Genomic DNA, 22,327 nt, shown 5'->3' with positions numbered 1-22,327 from the left:
TACATCATTACAATCCTGAGCTAGAGGACAGCGTGCTCCCGATGATACATTTCAGTATTTTCAGATGGAAAATGTATCGGTGGTAGCCTGACTTATACTGTAATCCAACACCACAGGAAACTGTGTGTGTGTGTTCTGTAATGGAGGCAAGCTGAAGTGAGACTTTCTTTCTCTAGTGTGGAAACATTTTTTTTTACCACAGGTAAACACTGAAACAGTCCAAAAACAAACATTTCTAAAATGAAATCGCTGAAGGAGTATATTCCTGCTTTGAAGTGTTTTCCAATTCTTACCTTGAGTAAATCTGCAGGGAAAAAAAGGTAAACCTCTACTGCAGAGACAATATTTGCTGTGTCGACATGGAAACAAACAGATTAATTAAACCAGCTTCGATGCTATAACTTGGCAGCCCATTTATTAACCTGGTTACAGTAGCCTGTGTTGTCATGGCATCAGTATCCAAAGGCTGGATAGCTTGACAGGAATTTACATGTGCAGCATGATAACTTCACAGGGGACTGAGCTCTGCTCTCAGGTCAGCTGTGACTACTAGAGGCATGTGACACCATTTCATCACTGCTGAGCTTTGGATTATTGACCAGAGTTATCTCTCACAGCGGGTGTGTCATCACACACACACTCACACACAGCTATTTCTTCAGTCAGGTGGTCAGTAATGGCAAATGTGTTCCATGTTGTTATTAAATTAAAGCATGCATCTCTTGGCGTTTTAAAATAGTTACGCTGACATTAAGTTAAGTGAGACGATGAGACAGGAGAAAGTGACGCCTCAATTGAGAAGGTGGGTTGTCACTTCAGGTGACACCATTCGTTGTTTTATTTGGCATCCTTACAGACAGAGTTTATGAGTTCTGATGAGTCAGTTAACTGCTATGTGTTGACTGAGCTCGTGCTTTTGTTAAATCAGTAATCGTTACCAATGTGTGTATACTACCATGTGAGCTTCATACCTTTTCAGTAATATGATGTTGGTCATTGACCTAATAGCTGTTTATTTAGTTTTATCTCCATATTTAACCTCCTCAGTCTGTAAGTTTTAGGAAACCAAATCCTTTCTTCTACCATTTGTCTTCCCATGGCATTTAACACCACTTAATGTAGGAAAAGTACAATAGAAGTGACAGTTATAATGTAAATGTTTTCTAATCAGCTTTGTCACTGTCACTATCTTTTTGCTCTAATGTTTTACATTTCTGGACATACTAAAACAATCTTCTCATTAACAGCTCCTAAACGTAGGTAAATACAACCTCAGATAAACAACGTCATGCCATATCATTATTAATTTAACAAAAAATGAATCCAAAACATAGGAGTTTGGGCAAAATGAAATACACTCTTGCTGCTTCCAGAGTTAAGAGGGCAAACAGCAGCCCGGTGCTGATAATCAGATGCGATCAGGAAGTGTGGTGACCTCTATTAGAGCAGAAGGCCTTTTCAGCATTCAGGTATGTATAAAAACAGCGCCAAGGAGGAAAGACGTCAGCAATGGAATTGGAGAAGCAATTGTTTTTTCCTATCAATAAGGTAATTCAGTGCTGAGAAAGAGTATTCACAAGTGGAAGATGAATAGATTCAAGACAGTCTAATCAGGAATGGATGTCCCAGCAAATTCAACCCAAGGTCAGACTGTGCAATGCTCAGAGAAACAGCAAAAAAAACCCTCAAGAGCTACATCGCAAACTCTACAAACCTCACTTAGCATGTTGAAGTTCACAGTATGATTATAAAAAGACTGAACAAGTATGGGTTATTTACCTCTTTGTTCTAGCACAGCTAGGTTTGTAAAGTTGCATCTGAATAAACCACAAGACCTGCAGAACTACGTCCTTTGAACAGATCAAAGTGGAGACGTTTAGCCTTAAATGTACAGTGCCACGTTTGGTCATAACCAAGCAAAGCTTATGAGCCCATTTACTGCATACCAACTGCCATGCACGGTGGCGGAGTGGTGATGATTTGGACTTGTTTTGCAGCCACAGGACCTGGGCATTGAGTTGGCCATGAACCCCTCTGTATACCAAAGTATTCTAGAGTCAAATGTGAGGCCATCTGTTTAACAGCAAAGGTTCAGCTGAAACTGAGTCATTTAACAAAACAATGATGAGCATAGCAGCGAATCTACAACAGAATAGCTGAAAATGAAAAGAATAACAGTGTTGCAATGGCCCAGTCAAAGTCCAAAGCTCAACCTCATGGAAACACTGTAGTGGGATCTTAAGAGAGCTGTGCATATAAACAAATGCCTACAAATCTCAGTGAAATTAAGCAAGGTTGTAAAGAAGAGTGGGCAACAACCACTCAACAACAATGTAGAAAACAATTGCCTCAAGTTATAACTGCTATAGGTGGTTGTACAGGCTACAGTTTTTCACACACTGCTCCTGGATTTTGGCTTAGTTTAAAAAATAAATAAATAATGAAATAGTGTAATATGTCATGTGCCGTTGCTCATTTGAGGTTGTATGTACCTTATTTTAAAACCTGGAAAGGGCTAGATAATTTTTTATTATGTCCTGATATGTAAAACGTTAGAACTAACTGTAACTGATGCTGCCCTGTGCGTATAGGCTAAATATTTAACAGTAAACGTTAACCTGGGCACACAGAGGAAGTATGAAAACAAGGAGCAAGGATGCTCAGCTGCATTAAGCAGTTGTACCTTTTTAAGCATTTCTAGTGAAGGACAGTCGTGCAAGCTTTCCAAGTGTCTGTTGCTGCCATTTCTTACCCCTACTCCTTGCACCAACAGGTGAAGCTCCATGTGGTACCGTTATCTTGATCATGCAGCCTCTCCCATCTCTATACACTGATAGTATTCCACAAAGTACATGGTGTGTCTGGCCGTGCAGTTTGCATTTTTATAGCACTCGAACATTAGGCGACCTGAGTTTAATCTTGTTATACATTTGGGTGGCAGTTAAATGTTAGTATGCTGAGGTCGGTCAGCACAGAGAAGAAAATAGCTGACCACTGGTGGTGTGCTAATATTTGAGTGTAAACGTAGCAAAACATTTATTCTGATTATGTGTGCACCTTCATGCAATCAGTCCCTAACTAAGCCTATCCATCTCTTTCTTAAGTGGGTGATGGCGACCCGTAAAGACAGACGTAGGGATCGAACCCCACTGGAGGAAAGCTATGAAGAGAAGAGTGGCGTCCCCTTTCTTGGAGACACCCTGCCCTGGAACTTGTCCAAACACCAGAGAGTCAAACGCTCCAAATCCGCCACAGCGGAGGTCCTGGATCCAGCTGACAGGGCTGTAATTCGCATTGCAGGTAGGGGGACTAAACAGAGTTATATCTATGCACGTGAAAGAGTGCTTACTTATTTAAAGCAGACATTTAAAACAAACTTAAATCTTGTATTTCAGTTGTTACAGACATATTGACATGGAAAACTGAAAAGGCTAGCTAATGAAGCCTTGTAGTAGTTAAGCTAACCCAATATGAATATGCTAGTGCTAATTTCCTTTGCACTCCACCTGTTTTCCCCATAAGCTTTTATTCTTATACCTGTATGTCATGTGATTTAGAGCAAGTGAAGAGCGACTAGCACTCAGAGCTCCAAAACAGCTATGTGTTGCTTATAGTCTTTCTGACTGTCCATTCTGCTATATGTTGGCACTGAAAAGTTAGCCTGCTGTTAGCTAACAACGCCAAGTTGGATGTCAGAGGTCATTAAAACTGAACTCCACATGAAATATTTTATTTTCAATATGGAGCTATTAAATAATAATGGTCTGGTGTTTCAATTCAGTTTTAAATGCATTAAGAACTCAATACTATGCTGCAGTCGCATTAATAATGTTATTATTACTATTATTTATTTATGTATGTATTTATTTATCCAGGTAAAAGCCTCTTTGAGATTAAAATCTCTTTTCAAGTGAAACCTGGCCAAGAGGTAGGAGAGGCTGTAACACATAACAATATACCAAGAAATCAATACAACTGGCATTCAGTGTAGTGAACACAAATACACAAATCATATGCAACAACAGATCATTATGACTGTGGAACAGATGTGCAGCAATGAATAAAAAATTAGTGATTTTACGGGAGTAATGTGGAGCATGTGACTTCTTCCATGTGTGTACCAGTGGATGTAGTGGATGCCAGGCCGCCTATCCTTTTTAAATGTCAAACCTTAGAACCAGCAAAGAAAGAACATTATTCATCATGTTGACTCTTCTATTTATGAAAAGCAGTACAGAAAGCCTGCGTTAATTATGTCAGAGCCATTGTCCTCTGTGGGAATATTCTTGTTTGCACTCTGGGCAGAGCATGGAAGATGACAAAGTGTAGACAGTTTGTCATCTTCAGCGCTCTGCATAAAGTGCCACCTATATTGTGGCCTGAAATATTGACTGCTGGATTCCTTAAGTAACGAATTAATGTTAGTAAATGTACACATGGCAACGAGAAATAACTGTACTTTATAAAATGTCAGTGAAAAACAGGCACATACAAGCGCCTTCCTTGAGCTTCAGTCATTGCTATATGGGCAGGATGTAACACTCCTCTTGTTTCACTCCTACTATGCATTCCCTGCCCTTCTGAAAAAAGGGCAGGGAATGCTCATCCTCAATCACCAAAGCAGACAGCACAACAAGGATAAAACCCGGTTTAATGTAGCACAGAATATACTAATTTTCAGTGTGCCAGCTTAGCACAAGTCTTTGATTGAACACAATACGTCTGTGATCGAGTTTTGGAAAATTGTGCTCCTGTCTAGGAGGAAGTTTGTATAACTCAGGATGTGCATGCAGGTCTACAAAAGGCCTACATCCACATCCTGTACGTCTCTTTTTCCAGCAATCAGAAGGCCATGTCAGGCAATATCAGCACCCGTGGGTGAGGCTGAGCTTTTGTAGTAAGCTCTGATGAATGACGAGGTTCTGCTACAGATTTCCTGACTGTATGCAGATGTACAGGCCTGTCCTAGAAGGGGGATTAGAATAGACTATGCACAGTTCTTGTTGGAAGATGAGCACTCTTCACTGATCAGGTCCAATAGAATGATTATATAGCCATATGGAAAAGAGAGTTTTCAAAGGATTCTGCCCTCACATTTGACTCCAGAAGACATGATACTCAGATACTGATCAATACTAAAAAATTGCTATTGGGTTAGGTACTCATTTGCAGTAGTATTGATACAAACAGTGCCATATTCACCTTCTCCAGCTGACAGACAACTTCTCATGGCACCGCTGGAAACATGCGTGCACACAGCCCCCCCCAGTCACTAGCAGCTGAACACATTAATTAGTAGCATAAAAAACTTAGCAAAGCATTTTAAAGACTGACAACACGGTCTTTGTGATGAATTTTGATGTCACTAATACTCACATTTACTTTAAAGTGTTAAACCGGTAATAAACATGTGTCCAGCGGATGCATTAACATTAGCCATTTACTATTAGCAGTTACTCACACTGGCCATATGCTAACTTATTATATAATGTAAGGCTAATACTATAATGTTAATGTGGGAGCTAAGAAGCAAACATTATCAACATTATCTTCTAAATAGGAAGCGTTCATTTAACAGGAAGCACATTTTTTGTGTTTAAGAGAAACATAATACTTTTTAAAGTCCCAGGTTGGACCTGATAAAGGTCTACCAGTTGCTACACAGAAACAGTGGTCGCCTTCTGTACCTTATGGAAAGCAAAAATATGGTGCCAAGTCACCAGAAGCAGAAGAAATAAATACATTTGGATGGCGTTTAGATGGTTGATCTAATCTTTATTAAAAATATTTGTGCATTTATGTATCTTAATTTTGTGATTTTTCTGTCATTCTGTCATTTCCAAACTATAATATAGAAAATGGTATTAAATGTTTTCTTGTTCTTGTAATTAAAAATTAATGACTATTGTGAAAAATTTAAAATCTCATTAGCCTTTATAATTAATTGTATTATTTTAAGCAGATCAAGTTTGTTTTTGCTAACTGAACTGCACATGAATTGTGTGTGTGTGTGTGTGTGTGTTTTGCTGTTGGCTTTTAGAGCCCTAGCTGTATTTAAACGGCAAACATCCCTGCAGAGTACTCTTCAATAATTTATTCTGGAGTGGCTATGATCTGATGCTTAGACGATGCTAGGCTCAGACTCCATCTCTCTTCCACTCACATCCTCTTGCTATCTCTTTCTCATGCACACACGCATTACAGTTTAATATAGCGATTTTCTTTGGAAATGATCAGTGCATGTGAACACAAGCATAAAGATCTATTCTAATTTCGAGCTCCTACGTTACAGGAAAATCATCCACATTTTGTTTTTGAGTCATGAGTCATCCACATCCCATTTCCTTCAGTTTATTGGTACATACTGTTACTGTACATTACACCATTAATTTGTGGAAGCTACTGTTATGTTGTGTATGCACTGTATGTTATTGTGATGTAAAGTTTTCAAAAATATTTGGATGAGAACGTACAGCTGGAGATTTGCCACATGCTGCTTTTGCCTGCTAGCTACTTAAATTAGCAAGGTTCATCTGAAATTCACTATGATGTTAAAATGTTTACTAATTTTGGTTGGCCAAAATGTTTTCTACCAGAAAGACTGAATAGCCAGCCAATAATTTGAGGTCTTTAATACAATTGAGCACTGGGACCTGTAATGTTCTGTCTCAAACTTATGAATAACGTGTTCATACTCTGCTTCGTGAGCCACCATTATCTTTATTGCCGCTCGTTCAGTTCAACATAAAACACACCCACTTTCGTGAAAACAAACACTCCCCGTTGCCACTACGGTGGACCACAAGGGACAGTAAGCACGGAGTGCAAACATTATAAGCAATACAACATCTCCCTTTTTTTTTTTTTTAAATGTCCGCCAGTGACACAGCTGGTATACATTTCAAAATAGAACATCCTGAACATGAGGATAAGGAACAGTTTTTCAACACTGCCATGTGTAAAATTACTGGGGCATAAAACTAACACCAACAATGCAATGCGGGATATGCACTCATTAGTACATGGACATTTGACATGTTTCCATTTTTTTTTTTTTTTTTTTTTTTTAGGGCAGCGATCCGCCTACACCCTTTACAATCACAGGTCAAGAATAACCCTCGGTTTGACCACTCGTCCTGATCTGGTGGTCAGTGCAGGGCTAGTGTCCATGGTTGGCGTTTTAGTGTCTCTAGATGGCGACAGGGGCTCTGCTTGTTGCTGAGCTGCACCATCTGGCTGGGTGACCAGATCGGATGCTGGTGCTGAAGGTGCCGGTGACGCCTTGGCGCCTCTCAGGTGCCGTCGGTTACGCCGTATACTCTGTCCCTCGCCAGTGCGGATCACGAAAGAGCGGGCAGTTTCTGCAGGTCGGATGATGACAGCCGGTTTCCAGGCTCCGGACTCGTGCTGAAAGCGAATGTGGTCCCCCTGCTGCAGCTTCGGTAGTGGTGTGGCGCTGCGATTGTAGTAACGCCTCTGATGCTCTTGTCTTTCCATCCGTGTTTTTTGCACAACCGTCGGGCTTATGATGCGAGGTACCAGGTGGCATCCGGTAATGGGAAGCACTGAGCGTAGACGTCGACTCATGAGGAGCTGCGCGGGTGACCTGAAGCCATCGACTGGCGTGTTCCTTTGCTCCAATAGGGACAGGTAGGGATCTACTCCCTGAGCATGAGCTTTATCCAGAACTGATTTGGCCGTTTTGACTGTTCTTTCGGCGAGGCCGTTGCTTTGCGGGTACAAAGGGCTTGAGGTCGTGTGGACAAAGTCCCATGTGACTGCAAAATCCTTGAACTCTCGAGAGCTGTACTGTGGGCCGTTATCTGAGATAAGCTTCTCTGGTATACCATGTCTGGCGAATATGGCCTTGAGCTTTTTGATGACGGACCCTGCAGTGGTAGAGAATAGCCTTTCGACCTCAAAGTAGCGGCTGTAATAGTCCACAACTACCAAGTAGTCCCGTCCACGCCATGTGAAGAGATCTGAGGCCACTGCCTGCCATGGTCTCTCAGGGATCTGGTGTGGGATGAGAGGTTCTTTGGAATTCGCCGCGCGCCTCTCCTGACATATGGAACAGTTTTCCACCGTGGCAGCTATGTCCTTGCCCATGCCTGGCCAGAAGAGGGCGTCCCTTGCTCTCTGCTTACTCCTCTCAATCCCCATGTGCCCAGTGTGGATTCTCTCCAGCATGTTGTTCCTTAGGGCTATTGGCACTATAATTTTGTCACCTTTGAAGATGATGCCATGGAAGTGTGAAATTTCATCTCTGAAATTCCAGAAGTCCAAAAGGGTTTTGGGGCATTTTTTTCTGTCCTCAGGCCAGCCATCCTGCACAATTTGCTTCAGCAGGGTGAGCTGCGGGTCGCATCCTGTTGCAGCCTGTATCTCTGAGAGTTTTTTGTCACTTACTGGGAGGCTGTTTATCACTGAGTGGATCTGGTCCTCCATGCCTTCACTCAGCGTGCTGTCTTGGTCGGGCAATGGTTTCCTGGACAGTGTGTCGGCCACAGGTATGTCTTTTCCGGGCCGGTGCACAATCTCTATGTCGTATCTCTGCAGCTGTAACAGCATGCGCTGCAGACGAGCCGGGGCTACAGAGATTGGTTTCTTCAGTATGTGCTCCAACGGCTTGTGGTCCGACTCGACGATGACTCTCCTGCCGTATATGTAGGTGTGGAAACGCTTGCATCCAAACAGCACTGCAAAGAGCTCTTTTTTTCGATCTGTGCATAGTTGACTTCTGTTGGGGTCAGTGTCTTTGAAGCATATGCTATTGGGTGTTCGTCCTGCATCAACACAGCTCCCAAACCATACTTCGATGCATCTACCTGTAGCCGTAGCTCCTTGGTCGTGTCGTAGTATGCCAGTATGGGGCCTGGTTCTCTGGTTATGAGATCTTTCATTTGCTGGAAGACTCTGTCGTGGGTCTGATCCCAGATGAACTCTGAGTCTTGTTTGAGCAGCTGACGCAGCGGTGCGTTCACCTCTGATAGTCGTGGTGCGAATCTGGACAGGTAGTTCGCCATTCCAAGGATTGTCTCAAGCTCATTCTTATTCTCAGGAGGTGGCATGTCCTTTATGGCCTGCAGTTTCTTTGGGTCTGGCTGGATGCCCTCCCGGGTGAGTTTGTGTCCAAAGTAACTCACTTCTGTGGCGCCTATGACACATTTCTCTGGATTGAGACGTACTCCTCGCTCCCGTGTGCGCTCAAGCATGGCACGGAGGTTCTCGTCGTGTTCCTCCTTTGTCCTGCCAAACACGAGGATGTCATCCACGATGACACGTATTGAGCCCTTCATACGTCTCATCGATTTTCCTTTGGAAAATGTCCTGTGCTGATATTATCCCAAAAGGAAGGTGCAGAAAACGGTACCTGCCAAAGGTTGTGTTGAAGGTGGTGAGGAGCGATGACTTGGTGGTTAGTTGGATGGCCCAATAGCCTGAGCGAGCATCCATGACACTGAAGTACTGTGCTCCTGCCAGCTTTGGTGTGATGTCATCCAATGTTGGAAGCGGGTAATGAGGTCTTTTGATGGCTTTGTTTAACTCGCGAGGATCGAGGCATACTCTGAGCTTCCCAGTACGCTTCTCTGCGACCACCAGTCCGTTTACCCATTCTGTGGGTTCTTTTACTTTGATGATTATGCCGTTTTTCTCCATGTCATCCAACTCCCGTTTCAGTCGTTCCCGCAGTGTGAAAGGGATCCTCCGGGGGGGGGGCACACAACGGGCATGGCGTCTGGGTCAATGTGTAAGTCGCATTCTCCTGGGAATTTCCCTATGCCCTCGAACACATCGGCAAACTCCTCCATGACGTTTGTGATCTATACTGACATGACCAGCTTGACTAGGTTTAGATCCAGGCATGCTCTCAACCCTAAGATGGGGGGTGCTGCAGTGTCTACTATGTCAAAAGTCAGCATCTTGTGAATGTCTTTCCACCTGCACTTCAACTGGCATGTGCCTTTGATGTTGAGTTTTTCTCCTCCATAGCCAGATAGTGTGCGTGTGGGCGGTGCCAAGCTAACCTGCTTAAAACACTTCTTAAACAATCGGGCAGGAATGACGTTAGCAGTGGCTCCTGTGTCAAGCTTAAAACTCACGGTGTGATGCAGTGAGCCTACTTCAACGTCAGCGTAAGCCTGTTCATCGGCCTCCCCTTCGTTGCACTTTGTTATGGAATCTATGAATAGCTCCGCTTCATCGCTTGGAGTGTCAGGGTTAATAGAGTACACTGGGTTGGGTTGGTGTGGTGCTTGTGAACGGCATGCTTTGGCAAAGTGGTTCATTTTATTGCACTTTTTGCACCTCTTCCCTTTTGCAGGACACTCCTCCTTCTGGCTGTGTGCTCGTGCACATCTTCCACACATTTTTCCCATCTTATTATAATGAGGTGCCCTCCTATCTTTTTGCTGCGTACTCTGGCGCTTAGCGGATACTGCATGCGCGGGCGCTGCTCCCTGCAGGCTAGTGTGTGGGTCAACCATGGCTTTCAATTGCTCTCGTGCGATCTCATAGGAGCGTGCAATGTCTATGGCTTTTTCTAGAGTCAAATCTGACCCTTGGCTCAGCAGCTTTTCTCTGACTTGTGGGAAACTGGTTGCGAAGACAATCCTGTCTCGGACCATTTCATCACTGTTAACATAGCCACACTGCTTGACGAGTAACTTTAACTCGGTCACAAAGTGCTCAAATGACTCCCCTTCACCTTGGAGTCTTTCATTAAACTTGTATCTGGCGAAAATGGTGTTTGTTTTCGGCATGAGGTACTGTTGAAACCTGTCGAGATATGTGGTCAGCTTTTTAGCTTCTTCATCCGATAGCTGCCATGTGTTATAAATGTCCCTGCCTCTTTCTCCTACCCACAGAAGAAGATAGCTGCACTGGGTCTCCTCGGGCTTGCCGCTTAGTGGGCCGCTAAACATTAGCTTCACATGTTGTACAAACCTCCGCCAGGCATCGGGAAGATTGGCTGAATCCCAGTCCATCCGTGGTGCAGGAACTCCCGACGAATCCATTTCGCTCTGTCAGTGGGCGTTTAGTTTGATTTACTCTGACACCATGTAATGTTCTGTCTCAAACTTATGAATAACGTGTTCATACTCTGCTTCGTGAGCCACCATTATCTTTATTGCCGCTCGTTCAGTTCAACATAAAACACACCCACTTTCGTGAAAACAAACACTCCCCTTTGCCACTACGGTGGACCACAAGGGACAGTAAGCACGGAGTGCAAACATTATAAGCAATACAACAGGACCCACCTGGAGCCACTTAATTAAACACAACTTAATACATTTTAAAGGGGCATTCATCATTTACCATTTACCAAAAGAGAAGTTAACTGTAACGGCCAACTGTATTTGTACTATGCTGTAAACATGTGTATGTCTGATGTAATGTTTGGTGTTTTAGAGATTTGTCGCTTTTGTAACAAATGTGTAGTCGCAATTCAAATAACTTCAGTTTTTGGCACTTTTGACGTCATCTTTTAGCCCCCGATGTTGTTTATTAAGTGAGAGAAGCGCCTTTAAAAGTATGACTCATCTTCCAAACAAATGCTGTTTTTGTACTGCTGACAGTTACTCCAGACACATACTCAGACTCTTGCCCTGTAGCGGATTTTATACGAGCTGAATGCATTGACATTTTATTATAATAAGCTTTGGATTTTTATACTGTTGAGCTGATTCAGTTATGAAAGGCACTCTGAGCTGGCCTGCCTCTTTTGTGTGCCTAATTGTATTCCTCAGATTTTATAATAGCTTGTGATTGCAATAGCTTCTTAAATGTCCTCTATTCTTACATCTGTAGCTCCCTGCTCATGTGTGAACACAGCTATTGGCTTCCCTTCAGACAGCTATAACCCATTTCCCCAGCAGGTGGCACTTTCTGTTAACTAGCTGGTGGCCTGCTCGTACTAAAGAGTCGTCACTGCTTCTGGAAAATGGTTCTCATTCGACACCCGTCTCAAATAGCATCAACTACATTGTGTGTTCATTATGTGTCTGGTATTACAGAACTCTGCCTTTTTCACCAGACAGTATGCTTTCATTCTCATTTCGAGACCCTTCCGGACAAAACACTTTTCTTCTTTTTAAACGTTTGACCTTCATGGTCTTCCTCATTCTAGGGAAGGAATGCTGCTTCTCACCATCAGTTTCAGATTCTGTGAATGAGCCATGATGGAAAAGCGTGGTGGGCTGAAAAGGTCAGGGCAGTCAACAGCAGCATGTCTGATCCACTGCTGCGCATTACATGTGTTTCTGTTGTGGATATCCAGAAGAGGGAGCCAGGCCTGTTTCTATGATTGTCTGTTACCCACAGTTTTACTGGGCAACCGTAACAGCAGCATTGCACCCGGATTGCACCATACTCAAATTGTTTCAGGCTTGGATAACTGACAGAGAAGAGCATCAAGCCTGGTGATCATCAGCTGACAAAAGTAGTCAAAAGTGAAAAGACACTAAAGATCACATCCTCACAGACTGTATAATAAGAGTATATAGATAAATATACCCAAGTGTACAAGTAATTACTTTGAAAGGCTACTATTACAATACAATGAAGGCAGAAAGCATTGTGAGATTTTGCTCTTTTGTCTCTACAGACAAAACCATTTCCGTTCATCAAAATCTAACAGAGGATAAGCCCTGGCTTAGTTAAAATGGACCATAAATTCTCCCTTAATAGGAGCTGCCACACTACTGTTGGGTTTTGTGTCATATTCCACAGCCAGACCGATCAGTCTAGCTGTGGGTCAGCATTAAACTCCTGCCTGTGCATGTGTGCACAGTCCAGGTGTTATTTGTTTCCCCCATGGTTTTTTTTCCTTTTTCTGTGAGCTGTGCTTCGGTAATCCCCTTGACCAGGGACGTGCAGAGAGGGGGGGGGGCTAGAGGGGCTTGAGCACCCGCCCCTTTCCTGATGAGTGCCCAAAGTGCCCTTTTGTTGAGGCAACTTTTAAATTTTTTTAATTTATTAATTTTTTTTTTTTATGTGTGTGTGCGTGCGGAGTCCTGTCTGTGCCCCTCAACAATAATATTTAACTATTAATCATAGTTTTGCTAAATAAAAGGATCTGGCTTGCATCAGTCACATGATCACATTTAACCAATGATCGCCCTCGACGGCAGAACGCGCTGGTTACGAGCCGGGAACGAGCTCACAAAGAGCACGCGCATTTTTTGCGGTCCGGAGCTGTAGGAGAAACACAAGTTAACTCAGAGACACGGACTGATGCGACAAAACCAGTAAGTAGGTGTACAGCGTACACTGTAGTGTGTAGCACACAGGAGTATTAGCTTATTACGTACACGTTGGTAAGCTGTCTTGTTGCAACTGACGAACTGAAACAAACGAGCGTGCTGTGTGTGCAACAGCGTGACAAACATTACCTGTCCTTTTATTAACTGCACAAGTAGTGCTGGTCATAGCTGCTGGCTACCTGTGTAAGGCTGTCATGGGTCTGTAGCTCTGTCACCGTTTTAGGGAACATATTTAGTTTTAAAGTAAGTTTCTGGGCATTTCCTGCCTTTCTGGAGGGATTATATTTCACTAAAAAACGATCTAATATGCATGTCCACATAATAATAATTATAATTATAATATATTAAAAAACACACGCTGTATTTTAAAGAACATACATTAAGAAGCAGATTATATTAGATTTATATTTTAAATAAGACAAAAGTTGGATTTTACAGCAGTAAAATGATTGTATCTCTACAGTTTAAAAATGTAATAAGCTTTGCCCTGCACAGAGTGGATAGTGAAACAAATGGAATCATCATAAATACATTATTTCATATTTATTACTTCCCCCTCCTCATTGCTTTATTATTGTAGCTCTAGTAATAAATAATAATGTAAGGATGCCCATAGTATATACAGTATTCTGAAGAAGGTCTAAAATGTCACTGTCTGTGCATGTGTGTGTTTTATTTAGCTGGATTTAAAAAAATATTACTCATGATATAACATTGTGCAGACATGGCTGGTAAGGACATGAGGAGGAAACAGCAGGAGCTGTGTGAGGCTACTAAAGGCAGGGCTATAACATTTTTCTGTCATCATTTTATTATAGATTAAGTGCAAGAGTTGTTAGGTGTGGAAGATTATAGTTTATTGCAATAGCAAGTTGTGCCTTGTTCTCAGATAGACAGCAAGTGGAGAGTGATATATGAAATGATGGGAAGGAAGGAAGAAGAGAAGCAAAGAGTGATTCACAGGCAGAGCCGAGTTTATGTCACAGTTTTTCGTTGCCTTATGGTTCCAAGTGCTGTCACCAATCTTTGCATTTTGTTATTATCTCATGACACTTGTTTAATCAGCTACCATCTCTCCTGTGGACTTTTTTAATGTCTACAGTCTCAGATCAACACAGCCCTGCCCTTCCCATATTAGATTCTTGATGAATGTGTGTTGTTGTTATTCAGCATGGTTCAATGTGCCCCTTTTTAACTTTGAGCACCCGCCCCTTTAAACCTCTCTGCACGTCCCTGCCCTTGACACTTGAAAAAAGATGTGCTGTGATTTGTGTGACTGCCGTCTCATTCTGGGAACCGAGCAGTGTGAAAAACATTATTAATGTTAAAGCCGTCGCTCTGAGTTGGCCCCATTAGAATATCAAATAAAAGGAACGTACTGCAAAAACCCCCACACGTTACAGGCTGTTAAGTGGACAGCCGTGGAGCTTCTTTAACCACTGAAGATTGCAAGAAATTGTCTCAGTGGGGCATTTTGTATATTAAAAATGTATATCTACCTTTCAATTGTAAAATACTATTTTGATGAATTTTAATTTGTTCTATTTTATTTATTCTCAGTTTATTTCTTGTGACCCTTAATTCAATTTAATTTAATTTTATATAGCGCCAAATTACAACAACTGCCCCCTTGAGGTGCTTTAGATTGTAAGGTAAAGACCTTACAAAACAATCAGACCACCCCGTTTGAGCAAGCACTTGGTGACAGTGGGAAGGAAAAACTCTATTTTAACAGGAAGAAACCTCCAGCAGACCAGGTTAAGGGAGGGGAAGCCATCTGCCACAACCGGTTGGGCTAAATGGGAGGGAGACAGGACAAAAGACTCTGTACTCTGAGTAATAAGCAGAGTATCAAGTGAAATGCAAGTGCATTCACTGTATACATTATAAAAACGTCCACGTGCAGGTTAAGCTGTTCATACACTGAAACATCCAACTGCAGTTTCAGATTTCCTGATGTGGAAAGCTTGTGTGTGTAAATGAAAGAATGGACACTGGACACACAGGCCCCTGTGTGCACCTGTCGGGTATTTCTGAAGGAGATCTGGAAAACAAACTACACACAGGCGCCCATGACCACACACACACACACACACACACACACACACACACACACACACACACACACACACACACACACACACACACACACACGTTCATATACTTTTTCTATATCCTTCCTCAACTCTTATTTGACTTCACATTACCAGATTATCAGCTCTTAAAAGTACCAGCTTGAGTAAACAAACAGATGTCATGGAGCCAGATAAAGTGGTCCAACTGTTGGGGAGTGGACAGGGAGCTAGAATGATCTAGCAAGTTCGGAGTGAGACACTATCTTCCATGCGTCACCACTGCGCGTGTGAGAATGAGGTCATGAGAGCCAGCGTCACTGATCGTTAATAGTAGCTGATGTGTTAAAGGTTTAGCCTTGGCAGTCGTGTAGTTGACACTCACTCCCCACTTCCAAACACTCAAATCTAATGTCATAGTAATATCTAACATGATCACAAGTCTGACTGAGTCATTCATTACATGCATATATTAATGTCAACTGTAAAGCCCCAAATTAAATTCTACTAACTTCTGTCATAGTGAAAAAATTTCTGTCTAATCTCGCCTTCCTTTCATTTTTTTTGTGTTGGATCTCAGAGTGGATATGCTGATGTCATCCTTCTGTTGCACCTCTCCCTGTTTTTTTAAGATACGTAATCTTTTTTAAAAGGAGGTTATGCCAAGTACATATTAGCTGGTATGTGTTCGCCGAGCATATTTGTAATTGCAGTTATCATATTTTTCTCTTCTTGGATTTCTGGGAAGTCAGTAACCACAGTGGAATTTGCACTCAAGATAAAGCAAAAATGTGTGTGTTTCTGCGATATTACATAATTTATGCAATATGACCTGACTGCCAGCTGCTCAATTTTTTTTTACACATTTAAAAATTCATATTTTAATGGTGAAAAACTGTCAAGAATAATAAAAGAATACATTGTATGTTAATCAAAATAGTGACTAGAAAATATGACTATAGGGAAAAAAACGGCAGTGTGTGAGCTTTGTTCTTCAGAAGATACAGAAGACTTACAGTGCAAGAGTTAAGCATAATGAAATTTCCTTTTGGATCTAGTGAAAAGGACACGGACGCACACACACACTGTCGCAATTCTCCAGCTGCAAGAGCAAAGAGTTTGGAGTGAACTTATCGCGTTTCCTCCCAGGAAAGTGTCCTGGCTGATGTCAGTGTGGCCTTGGCCAAAGAAACGTCTGACAGTCAGGCTGAGCTGCAGGGATTTTCCTTTTTCCTACATCACATCCCTACCATTGTGCTACAGGAGACTCCTACGCAAAATCCAACATGGAAACAGTGCAAGTGTGATACAGTGTTCACTTTCCTCCATTTTTATGAGGCTCTCCATCATAAAACGGCTCAACAAGACAGCATTGTTAGATCCCAGCAACTTACTTCATTTTCTGTGCATAGTTTATGTTCCCAGTGGATGTCAAGGGCATATCTGCACTGCAACTGCAACTGAATGTATTTATTCATCATGTTGCAGGTGTCAACTTTCTGAGAGACCAGCTGAAACACAGCAGCTACCAGCTGGAGTGTGTTTCTGCAGCACATAGAGGGTCGACAATGTCTTTGTTATGAGATTATGTCCTGTAGACGTGGACTAAATGTATTGAATGTAGAAATCTGATTAAGGTATGGCATTATAGAACAAGATATGAAACCTCTTTAAATTAATGAGGAAGGATGAAGTATTCAGCCAGATTGGGTTCAAAGATATTTGGAGGAATTTAACTTTTTTAATGGATGTTATTTTATTTTATTTAAAAAACAAAACAAAAAACAAAAAACAAAAAAAAAACTAATGTGGAAAATAATGTTTGTTCTTCTGATATTTGGTTTGCCATCAATGCCACACAACAGTGGCTCTCATTCTAAAGATGGCATAAATAAAAAAAAAAAAACTACACTAGTAAAGAGAATAACATGGATCATCTTGTTAGAGTGCAAACCTTGGGTTCTGGCATTCATGTGGAAGTTACTTTGAAAGACACGAAATGAAACGTTGCACAAAAAAAGCTCTATTTTCTGAATTCCTAATGTGTTCAAAGATCTACAGAAGGTCTGATCCACCCACAGAATCCAAAGCATGTGCTGGCGCACTCCACAGAACACCCCCAAAAGCTCTGTGGCTGCGCCCCAACTTCTCTGATGGGACATGATAAGCAAGTACTAAATACTAAATATAAGCATGGGCTGGAAAGCAAGGCAACTTTCAACCTGGAAAGTGTTAAAATCACAGTTCAGAACAAATTTGCTTTACCATACACCATTTACTTCAGTTTCACAATACATTAAATATTTGAGTTCTTGCTGAAGTTCGGTCACTTACAAAGAAATGAACTGTCTCAAAGTTTTATAGTAGTTTAATTTTAATAGTGTTAATGTTGGTGTGATTGTTCGGTTAGTGGGCGATATCTAAAATGACCAATCAGCCCTTGGTCTAGAGCTCCATGCATTGGGTGAGGATGACCATGAGAAAGGTGGTGGATCAGAACCTTCAGAGCAACCTTGCACATCTGTGTAAGCCTTGTGCATTTGTGTATTTGTGTAGTTGGTATTCCAAACGCTGCTGCCAAGGAGCTGCTTCAAATTTCGTTGAACATCTGATGTTCAATGACGACAAAAGGATTCTGATTTAAATGATTCAGAGATGGCCAGGAAAAAGTGAAACCAAAATCGAGCTCTTTGGCATCAACTCTGAACCACTGCGCTTGGAGGAAGAGAAATTCCGAGTATGATCCAAAGAACATCATCTCCACAGTGAAGCACTGAGGTGGAAACATTATGCTTTGGGGCTGTTTTTCTGCTAAAGGTACAGGACGACTTCACCACATTGGACCAACCCAAGTACTATAATATTTCACAGTAGATGAGAACCTCCTTCTCTCACCTGATTGTAACCTATGATTACTATTCTGAACTAACAAAGAAGTTATCTGCTTGGCTGAATACTACTGTATGGTTAATGATTGTTACTGTGATACAAAACAAGTTAATCTCCCTAAAAGCACGCTGCCATTCAATATTGTTTTTTTCCACTCTGCAAGTGCTGATGATTATGGGAGCTTCTGTTGCCTAAATTTATGTGTCGTTTCAGTCGAGCCCTCATTAATTACTATTTCATGATATCAGAATTTTTCTAGCATTTTATGAGGTTACATAAACAAGGTGGTGGGAAATCTTATGCTTGCCATCTATTACAGTTGAATTCATCTGAACCAGAGAGCCCTTTGCTGCTGTTCCTGCTGCTCTCTGTGAGTGTGTGCTTGTTTCTTCCAGCCTGTGTGTCTTTAAGAGGAGGAGCCTGACATTTATATTAGTATTTCTGAGCCAGACTATGGGAGGGTATGGAAGAGAAGGGAGGCAAAGGGGTGTGTGTATGTGTGGTGACGCTGGGCTGTGGAATGAAGTTTCGAGCCGTGGAGGGTTCACACACAGCTGAGAGACCAGACAGAGGACCGCACCGGTCTGCCTCACATACATCCAAACACACAGAGGGCTGACCCAAAAGGAAAGAAGAGGAGAAGAAGGAGAAGGAAGGAAGTGCTGGGATGGCCATGTATGAACCTGCCTATCTGCCTCCCAACGCTGAGGAGCAGGACTTCATCCAGGCTTATGAGAACGTCAGGGAGAAGTACAAAGGTGGGAGAGTGCGCTCGTGTTATAGGAATAACAGCATACGCACATCTCTAAGTGATCGTCAAGCATGTGTCTTTGTGTTTGTATCTGTCCCATTCATTTGTCTGACTCAGCACAGGTGGGATGCATGTGCCTGTCTGCTGTGCTTTTAAAATGTGCCGGCTGCCGTGCATGTTTCTGGAGCAGTAGTCCTGCATGCTCCATCTCTTGACTGCTGAGTGTTTTTTATTGATTGCCACACATGTTGGCTGTCACTTTTCCACACAATCTCTGCTGTGTGTTTGTGTGCATTGCAAGAGTGCAGTGGATTTACAGGAGTGCTTCAATCAGTGCTAACAAACAGCCCGCTCTGCTCACCTCTGACCTTGATGTCATTATGAGACTTTATTTTAAAGTCTCGGCACTTTGCCCATTGCAGCCTGCGTCCAGCACAACAGAGGGCATTAACAGGTGCTGCTAAGCAACAGTGAAATTCATTAACGCCCCACAGGAAGAACTTGCTTTTCTTCTCAAATTTTATCCCATTATCTCCCCCTAAGTGTGCTGCATGCCTTGCCTTATGTCTAATATTTCACATGGTTTACTTTATTTGGAAATGTAATGTGTCACAAAGGTTAATCAAACAAAGATCAAGATGAGGAGGATAAATTGAAAAAAAAAAAACATCCATACAAGAGTCATCTGTCACAACAACACATCTCCACAACTGCTTTCACTTTCTCCACATCAGAGGAAGTCAGCAGCATCCTCCAGGTGCTTTCACTTTAAAAGTTTTCCTTAGCTGCCACTCTTGTCTGCGGCTCATATGTCTGTCTTCTTTCGCTTTTCCTTGCGCTAAATGTTTTTTCCTGTTGTGTGTTTCATCTCCTCTGTTCCAAAGGATCATCAGGAAGAGCAAGAGCTACTCTATAAATATTGCCCCAGTTTTTTCCCCCTTTGCCTCTCTCTTGTTGTGAGAATCTGGCAGCTGTGCTTGTGCTGAATCACCATTGCTCATTTTTCTGTGTATCAGCATGTTTTTCTTTGTCTGGGTCTCTTTGTGTACACGTTCCATATCTTTAAAATAATGCTGCCAAACTTGGCATTGTTAACATCTTTGAACCTTCACTGTATTGATTTTCAATGTCTGTGTAATTACTGTAAACAAATGGAATGAGTGCAGAATACTTCGGCGATGACCGAATACTTTGGCAGTAAGACATCCCGTTGGCCTTCTCCAGTGGGAATTGGTTGCGTTTAGCTGGGAATTCAGACAGGTTGGTTTTTGACACAAAACTGCTGCTCTACTGTTATCAAGTCTAAACGTTTTATGGGTTTCGGCAACGCTGTTGCTGAAATAGAGACTGATAAGAATTTGTCTTCAAAGCGTAGTGAACGTGCCACAGGACAGGAGACGCGCTAGAACTTTTTAGCAGTTAAGTTTAGAAAACTATGTCGGAAACACAGACGCTGGACCAGATTTGCCTCATTTGTGCATGGGTCTGTATGTTTCAGTGTGTGTTTGTAATGCTGCTTCTGAACCAGGAGGTAATGGGAAGCAGAAGCTGGCTCTGTGGCAGGTGTTTATGTTCCAGACGTTCCTTTGTGTTCCTACCTCAACAGCGTCTGTGCTCCTTGCAGATCCTGCTCTCCTTATAAAGGCACAAAACTCTCCGACTTTGTCACATTCCTATCTCTGATTTTTTTCATATTGTTTTTAGACATGGATATCTTGCAAATGTAAATAACAATAGCAATTTTTATGCAGAACCTGCAAGGCTTTAGAAAGTACTGTATTGTAGTTCCTATGAATAGAATAGGCTACGTGTCTGTATTGGCTCCATGCGGCATGGTTGGACAGGTTGCGTGTATGTTTGTACCTCCCAGAGCTTAATTATGAAAATTATTAGGTTTGTAAAGCAGTACCCAGCAGTTTTAAAGTCTGTTTCTCACATGCTTATTTGTATCTTTGCAGAACATAGCCACACTGTTCTAAATACCCGTCCCTCTCCATATTCTCTGCATACTGACCCCATTTTGTGTTTAAAGACAAATCAGCCACTTTGTCTTTTTTTCCCCCACAATAATGATTTATTCCCTGCAAGATCTACACTGGATCAAAAGACATGCTAATGTGGATATTTGCTCTATGCATTTTGCAATAGCTCATGCTAAAAGCTTTTTCATGACTGCGGGTGTTTACTTAACATAGAAGGCTGCCTCGTGGCATCTTTAATATGCAACCATGCAAAGAATCATTTGCCTGTGTAATCACTGATACCTTTGAGATACAGCACACGGTTTTCCAGGTGTAGATTTATACCCACCTGGATGCGGTCAACCTTTTGCTGTTGTATCGTTCTCCTCATTGGCATAACTGATGTTATAGGAAGAAGGAAGTGCTAAGATTGTGTTTGCTGATCATCAATATGTTCGCACTTTCACTGTGAGTATGGCTTAATCGTTTAGCTCAAAGTTCTGCACGATCTCAGCCAACAGACCAGTGCATGATGTCTGTGGGCTGTGCAGCCCTAAAAATGCAAATACCAGCAAGTAGGATTCGTGGGACGATAGATTCATGGAATTAAACAAATCCTTAAAGTGAAGTATGATGGTGTAAAAAGTCTATGGACTGTTTTGTAAGATGCAGTAAACAATTATCTACAAGACTGTCCCACGGATATGGATACACTTCTTTGTGGAATATAAGGTGCATTGAAAATTCACACTCTACAACTCAACCTATATGCAGCATCACAGAGGCTTAGCTAGATTCGTGTGCTTTTTTTTACCCCCAGGAAACCCCTTCACCACTCATTCAGTTGCCATTTTAAGCTAGTGCATGTGTGTCCTGGTTCCATAAGCCGTGGTTCCTCTATCTTTACATGCTGGGTCTATTTTTGCTGGATAGGTTTGCATCTCTGTAAATGAATAGCATGCTTTTGGAGCTCATCCAGAATATGACGTACTGAAACCCGCAGATAGAAATGGTTTAATACTTATCCTGGAGAAGTTGTACTAGGGGTAACACAATGAGGTAGAACCACAGATCTTCCTATCCCCATATACAATTGAATCACCAGTTAACATGAAAAGCATATCTTGTGCTGTGTGAATAATAAAAAAAAACAAAAAACAACCCATGCAGGCACAGGTAGAACATACAGGCCCAACACAGAGAGGCATCAGCTGACCAAGAGATCCAATTGTACCTACTACTAACTCCTAGGAACCTTTGAATCATCTTTCATTTGTTGATAGTACGATAAACATCTCCGGTGGTCCTAATTTACAAAGAATAAGGACTAGAGCATGACACTGGATTTGGGATCAGCCATATTTTCCGAATGGGTTAAAATAAAAT

The 22,327-nt window shown here is 42.0% G+C and overlaps 1 protein-coding gene across 3 annotated transcripts in view; it reads left to right on the top strand.

Annotated features, from left to right (window-relative positions):
* Positions 1-3,282: 3,282 nt before the first annotated feature.
* Positions 3,283-22,327, top strand: part of plecb (plectin b) — a 130,234-nt gene continuing 111,189 nt past the window's right edge. For 2 of the 3 annotated variants that reach the window (XM_085422504.1, XM_085422502.1), the window contains exon 1: positions 18,734-18,987. In XM_085422504.1, the coding sequence (XP_085278630.1) occupies positions 18,897-18,987 (91 nt within the window). In that variant the 5' untranslated portion in view covers positions 18,734-18,896. Of the gene's footprint in view, positions 3,301-18,733; positions 18,988-22,327 lie in introns of those variants that run through there. The other variant, XM_085422496.1, reaches the window with a different exon arrangement.

Source organism: Rhamphochromis longiceps, linkage group LG11, assembly GCF_057381845.1.
Source record: "Rhamphochromis longiceps isolate RC_006_pf linkage group LG11, R_longiceps_female_GT1.1, whole genome shotgun sequence".
NCBI classification, from domain to species: Eukaryota; Metazoa; Chordata; class Actinopteri; order Cichliformes; family Cichlidae; genus Rhamphochromis; species Rhamphochromis longiceps.
This window is presented reverse-complemented; position numbering and strand designations above follow the sequence as displayed.